General features: G+C 41.9%; 1 protein-coding gene across 1 annotated transcript; it reads left to right on the top strand.

Moving 5' to 3' along the window:
- The first annotated feature begins 1172 nt into the window (after window positions 1-1172).
- LOC107378619 (phosphoinositide-interacting protein) lies at window positions 1173-6916 on the top strand. Its single transcript, XM_015948926.3, has 2 exons — window positions 1173-1502; window positions 6125-6916. The coding sequence occupies exon 2, from the start codon at window positions 6141-6143 to the stop codon at window positions 6543-6545; it is 405 nt and encodes a 134-aa protein (XP_015804412.3). The 5' UTR covers window positions 1173-1502; window positions 6125-6140; the 3' UTR covers window positions 6546-6916.
- The last annotated feature ends 252 nt before the right edge of the window (window positions 6917-7168 follow it).

Genomic DNA, 7168 nt, shown 5'->3' with positions numbered 1-7168 from the left:
CAGTTGCTGCTATTAAAACCAACCAGTGTCCTTCTACACCTTTTATTCTATATTTAATCTAATTTCAATCTTATTAATTGTTTCTATTTATTTTCCTTGTTAATTTTCTTTTATGTTACAAGATGAAGACATTTAAATGCACTTTGTCTACTCGTCATTGTTACATGTAACAATGAAGTTAAAACTTAACATCCTTTGCATCATTCCTTCTAAATTGTGTCTGAACATGAGTCTTGGGCATCCTGAACGCTGACACGGCGTCTCAAATGTACTCATGGACGTAATTTACTTTTTCCAAAGTCAAGGTTTGACCCCTGCACTTTTTACCATCCAAAAACAATATTACCTATATTAAATTGACACTGGTTGAGCTCTAGGGCCAAGCAGAAAACAACTGTTTGTGTAGAAGCCTGTTTCCCATTAGAACATACTGTAAAGACCCCCCCCCCCCCCCGTGCCCCCCCCCCCACTTCTAAAGTGAAAATTACATCCATGAATGTACTCAAGCCTTAACACGATTGAATAAATTGTGAATTATTACATCTGAAACAGTATTTATCAGTTTAGTCAACCACTCTAGAATGGGACTTCAATCTCTTTGCATGTAAAAAAATAATAATAATAAATAAATAAATAAAAACACGGACCTGTTCTTGCGTCAGACCACGTGATTATACTGCCCTCTGCTGGATAATGAAGCTCATCACAGGTTTAGGGCTGATGCTCATCAGATGGACTTCCAGTTTTCGTGTTTAAGGTTTATTTCTTACATCACTTACACCCTCGTTAGAATAGATTTAGGTTTAATTTTGGGCTCATGTTCAGATCAGAGACCTGTGTGGTGTGTGTGCAGCTGACACAACACAAGTGTGAAGTTACGAGGGTTTATTATGACTCTCGTTCCTCCTCTCATGTGACTGAAGGAGAACATTTCTCTGAGGGTCACTCTTACTACAATCATCTAATTGATGTCATGTTCAACCAACAACACTACAAGTTCAGATGATTGCTGTGGGGCACTGTGGGATCAATGTAGCGCCAACGTGTTGTGTGTGGCTGATTCCATCAATCTGGGTCTAGCAGAGGGCCATTTCCTGGTCCCTGTTCTGTGCAGAACCAGCTCCGGTCAGCCGAGGCGGCCGGAAGGACAACACCCAAACACTTAGAAGATTGTGGTGGCAGTTTCAGAGATGTGGGTCTGAGTGGCGTTGAGGTGGGGTGGTGATGGGAGGTTCGATGGAAATCCTCTGGGGACTGGAAAGTGAAATTCCTGCCTGGATGCAACATCGGGACAGACCGCCTGTGAGATGATGGTGATCACAGGGTTTTCTGGAGGAGGTGGAGAAAAGCTCAGAAGGGTGGTGTTCAGTGCTGGCTCTTACTGGTTTCTCTGGCCGGATGGTGGGCAGAAGCTCTCCTCCTCTTCCTCAGTTTTAGGAGCGTTTTTGTGTCTTTATGTGAATTCAAAACACAAACCAGGAGGTTTTGGTCCAGATTTAACGGTAGGTGTTTGTTTACTTCTGTCTGCCAGGCTCAGCTAGGATCAGATAGAAAACACACACATGCATGTGTTTAGGAAGTGGGACTTGCACAGTTTTTAAAAAGGTTTAATAATTATATTTTTATTTACCTCTGGTCGAGGTTTGACAGCTGTTCAGATACTAACACTTTAGCTATTTTTTTAATGAGGGTGTTACTTAAAAGCATCAACAAAAGTGTTAATAATTGTTAAATAACCTCCTAATACAAATAAAGCTTTGCTCAACGAGGATTTTAGAGGAATGGGGATTGTAAAATAGCTTTTCAGACCGAAGCAATCCTCTGATGATTGAGGGGTTTTCTTAACACAGCCACCTGGAAAGAGTCAACGGGAATTATAAAAGTGCCCCACGGAAAGCAAACACCCCACAAACTTGGGTTTAAGACACCCGGACCGGAGTGTGCAGGAGGGAGCTGAGACAGGATGGAGCTCTGCAGCCGGAAATCTGACGCTGCAGAAGCAGCATGATGTCATGTTATTGATTTGTAGACTCACATTTCAAGCTGGTTCCGTTGCTTTGACTGGAGCCAGTAAGTGATCTGTCGGTCTCTCTCTCTGAGAACATATGCACAACTTCTACTCAGATGTCTTCTTCAGTCTGCATGGGGCCCAGTTTTACTGACAGAAAGTCCAGTTAAAGTAAAAAAAAAAAAAATGGAAAATATGTAAATATTTATATGATGGGTGTTAACAATTTGACATGAAGGTTAGATTTATAGAAATTCCCAAATCTTTTTTTTCCCAGAGGAAACATTATTTAAATACAACAATCTGCCATAAAATGAATCAGGAAAGATGCCAGAGTTGATCTGTTATGTGCTTCCAGTCCCTTTGAGAACTTATTTAAAACTGGACTTGAAGTTGTTCTGAGGAGAGAAGCCATGTTTAGGTTCTCTGCAAGAAATAATGACCCCAAAGACCCTCAGACAGCGACTCAAAGGGCTACGGCTGAGGGAGAAAACTCAGACCTGATGATTATTAATGTACTTTGTCACTAAATTATAGAAAACAAATCTGATTAACATTGACCCAAATGTCACAACATTTCTGCACTTTAAATATGGTAAATGGCCTGTATTTGATATAGCGCCTTCTAGAGTCCTGGAACCCCCCAAGGCGCTTTACAACACAATCAGTCATTCACCCATACGTGGGGATGAGCTACAATGTAGCCACAGCTGCCGTGGGGCGCACTGACAGAGGCGAGGCTGCCGAGCACTGGCGCCACCGGTCCCTCCGACCACCACCAGCCCAAGGACACAACGACAGCGACAGACTGAGTGGGTCTCGAACCTGCGACCTTCCGATTGCGAGGCGAGCACTTAACTCCTGTGCCACCGTCGCCCCATATGATAAATAGTAAAGGGCTTGCATTTGTGTGGCACATTCTGGGGCTCTACAACCCCCCAAGGTGCTTCACAATGCAATCAGTCATTCATTCACCCATTAACACACACCCATTCACGTGCTGGGGGGATGAGCTATGATGTAGCCACAGGTGCACTGGGGCACACTGATGGAGGCGAGGCCTGCCATACGCTGGTGCCACTGGTCCCTCCGACCACCACCAGCAGGCAAGGTGGGTAAGTGTCTTGCCCAAGGACACAACAGCAGCATTCTCTGGCAGGAGCCGGGATCTAACCGACAACCTTCCGTTTACTGGGCAATCCGCCCTACCTCCTGAGCTACTGCTGCTCTGTACAAACTAAAGTATAATTTGGTGTTTTTCCAACTGGAAATTCTAATATTTTCAATTCATCTTTTCTGTATAAGATTTTTTCAAGCACAAGTGAAACTCAAGTTACTGAAAGGAATGAAACGCAAAAGTCGTCATTGTAAAGCTACTTTTTTATGTTTTGTTAAAAATACAGTTTATAAGTTAGCAATTATTTAGAGTAATAGAGACTGTTGTTATTGTTTATTATTTAAAAAGTGATTTACATTTTTAAAAATGTTTAAAGACAAAACAGGCAAATCCATAAAAACATAAAAAATCAAAAAGTTTAACAGCATAAAATACCAAGTGCATTCTTTTGTTAAGAGCTTAGTTTTATTTTAGCTCTGATCGGACTGAAAAGCACCTGCGTCCACACAGAAGGCTGATTCCAGATCAGCAGGACCTGCTGTCCCCAGGTCTGCTCCTGGAGGTTCTGGCATCAACAAGTAGAGCAGCATCTTTATAGAGCTCTGTGAAGCAAAATGTAAAAACATTTGTGCTGTCGTGACTTTTTTTAGTTTTATTTTTATGATTTGGGCAAAAATAGAGGAAACTATTTTAAAGACTTTCTGTTTAGAACCATGAAAATATGTCAGTCAAAAGAGCCGACTACTGACAAACAAGTGAGACATGTCTGTGTTAAAGAAGAAGTGATTTCATCATGGTGCCTTTTGAGTTATTTGTGTCGCTAAATATTTGGACGGGAAAACTGCTAAGACTAACCTTGGATGGAAATCATCTTGGGTCATATTTAAAAGGACTGAAGAGCCACATTTGGCCCCAGAGCCACAGGTTACAGACCTGAGAACAAAACAGTTAACGCTAAATGTAAACAGATCCGAAGATACTAGCTGCTGCTCTGGATCAAGTTTCTGTTGAGAGACGTTTTCAAGTCAAGAATTCAAACTGGCTTTACGTTAAACAACACTTAATTGTTTTTAAATTATTTGACCTAATAAATGCTAGTTTAGGTCACGACATCTTATTTTTGTCCCCTAAATGTGTTTCTTTTTGAATTCCTTTTAACAAAAGAAAACGTTTTACCCTGTTAACTTCCATGCCAAGAAAAAAGTAATCAGAGAATATGTTTCCATTTTGTTATTATTTTTGGGGCAAAGAAGGGGGCGACGGTGGCACAGGAGTTAAGTGCTCGCCCCGCCATCAGAAGGTTGCAGGTTCGAGCCCCGCTCAGTCTGTCACTGTCGTTGTGTCCTTGGGTAAGACACTTAACCCACGTTGCCTGCTGGTTGTGGTCGGAGGGACCGGTGGCGCCAGTGCTCGGCAGCCTCGCCTCTGTCAGCGTGCCCCAGGGCAGCTGTGGCTACATCGTAGCTCATCCCCACCAGTGTGTGAATGTGTGTGTGAATGTGTGTGTGAATGGGTGAATGACTGGTTGTGTTGTAAAGCGCCTTGGGGGGTTCCAGGACTCTAGAAGGCGCTATATCAAATACAGGCCATTTACCATTTAAAGTAATCTAAATTATTATCACTTTAAAAAAAATGGTTATAATCTGATTGTTCCACACGTTCCTAACCGAGCACTTCGCTCTCAGACTGCAGGTTTACTGGTGGTTGCCAGAATATCTGAAAATAGGATGGGAGGCAGATCTTTTAGCTATCAGGCTCCCCTCCTGTGGAACAGCTTCCATCTTTAGTCTGTGAGGCAGACACCTTGTCTACTTTTAAGACTAGGCTTAAAACATTTTTATTCAATTCAATTCAAGTTTATTTATAAAGCGTCAAATCACGACAAGAGTCGTCTCAAGGCACTTCACATAATAAACATTCCAATTCAGGTCAGTTCATTAAGCCAATCAGAAATAATGTTTCCTATATAAGGAACCCAGCAAATTGCATCAAGTCACTGACTAGTGTCAGTGACTATACAGCAATCCTCATACTAAGCAAGCATAAAGCTTGATAGGGCCTATGGTTAAAATCTGATGTTAGCCTAGATCTGGACAAGTGGGGGAGTAGAGGGAGGTGGAGTGTACAGTCGGTAAAGACGGCTCTCCCTTGCCCTGCCTCCAACATGCCTCCATCTAAAAGGCTGGGTTATCCAGAGTTATCTCTGTCGAAATTAAATAACTAAATAACTTTATATGGAAAAATTTTTATCTTCACCAAAAATTTAATTTCTAATATCATTCTGTAATGTCTTAATTCCTGTCTCACACACTTTTTGTTGTTTAATCTCTAAAATCAAGTAAACTTGTTGCTGTTTTTTATGGAAAGATAATGTTTAATAATTATCCGTTAAACTACCGAGAAGCTTCTGAGCGCAGCCACAGCTGCTCGCCGCTCCCCACAGGGATGGGTCAAATCCGGAGATGAATTTCACGAGTGTGTGATGAGGGAACTTTCACTTTAATGTGAAGTGTGTGTCAAGCCACTTGAGTCATAATGGTGTAATTCACTGTAGGGTAGGACAGCTGCTTGTTTTCTGTTTCATTCTGTCATGTTGAACAAAACTCACTAAAATGTGTTTTAACTGGAAAAAACAGAAACATGAGAGACAAAAGGTACCCACTGAAAATAAAAAAATGTTTAATTATTGTTATTTTTCATCAATTAGTTTAAATTATTAAACACCTAAAGGTGAAAAACATTTCTGGAAACAATATCTGTGCATTAGACATGACATCACATGTTCAACCCAAAAGCTATTAACTTATATTATTATTAACTATTAACTTACTAGCTATTAAGGGCCGTTAATTAGAAATAAACTACACATCATAGAAATTCTAATAAATGCAGCATGATTGTCTTTCATTTTTGAACAGAGAGTTTGGATTTTGGTCTGGTTTTTCTGTTTTGGAAACATTTTCCCCTCCGATTGATTTTGCTCCTCGTGACTTCCACAGACTCAGCCAGGAGGTCATGCCAGGCAGCCCAGAGAACATCCCCCTGGGGGAGTGCACGCTCTCCCAGTCCCGGGATCAGCTGACACCCCCGAGCCACACAGCCAGCACTGTGTTCACCTTGTCCCGGGAGTCCATCTGGACCACGGAGACGCCCCGCAGCAGGGGTGAAGTTTACTGGTTCCCCATTCACTTCATGTCCACCGGAGGGAGCTTCCTGGCCTGTGGCATCATCATCAGCGGCCTGTACTTCGCCGGCCACTGCAAGAAGGTCACCAACATCCTGGGACCGGCCATGCTGTCCATTGGGCTGATGGTTTTTGTGGTGGGTGTGGTCCTCATCCCCATCACCAAGGAGAACAGAAAGAAGTCAAAGGTGAAGAGAGCATCCGGTCACTACAGACCCCCGGTGTTTAATCTGTGATCGTTCCCCAGGAATCTTCAGTGTTTGGATGCAGCTGTAATGCAACATGAGTCTTCGGCAGGGGATTCTTTGCGGAAACCTTTTATTTTCTGACTCGTTGTGGTGAATTTATTTTTTTCGTCCTTGATTTGCCAAGACTGACCTGAAGTCTGCATGAAAACATTTGCATCAGCCGCTGAACACAAGGACAACAATGTGGTGTTTAAAAAGAAGTGTAATCCTTCACTTGTTTTCACATTTTAGTACAGAGGACAGAGCACTGACTCCTGCTGAATATTTCTGAAAAAAACTAAAACTAGTGAGCGTAGCAGTGCTCTAAAGCTGTTTGAACATGTGGACTTATGAATGATTAAAGAAGCTTTTAATTGTCACTCTGCTTCACTGTCTTGTTACTTGTAGAACTGAAACCAGAGAATGTTTTGAATGTGAAAGCATTCAGCCTTGAATCATGCAAATTGTGAGAATTTGACTGGAGGGTGTCAGACATGAAGATTTACATAAGATTTAAAAGATTAATGGAAAGAGATTTCATCTTTGACCGGAGCTCCTCGGTGCCAATGCAATGTTAAATAGCATTTTTTTTCCTTTTGATAAGAACAAACCCTCCTGAACCCCATCTGACA

The sequence above is a fragment of the Nothobranchius furzeri genome, chromosome 5 (genome assembly GCF_043380555.1).
Source record: "Nothobranchius furzeri strain GRZ-AD chromosome 5, NfurGRZ-RIMD1, whole genome shotgun sequence".
Classification (NCBI taxonomy): domain Eukaryota; kingdom Metazoa; phylum Chordata; class Actinopteri; order Cyprinodontiformes; family Nothobranchiidae; genus Nothobranchius; species Nothobranchius furzeri.
Note: the sequence above shows the minus strand (reverse complement) of the source record. Positions and strands in the feature narration are given on the sequence as shown.

What these genes read in the sequence shown, in the direction of transcription:
- LOC107378619 (XM_015948926.3), top strand. Translation starts at nt 6,141, where the DNA reads ATGCCAGGCAGCCCAGAGAACATCCCCCTGGGGGAGTGCACGCTCTCC.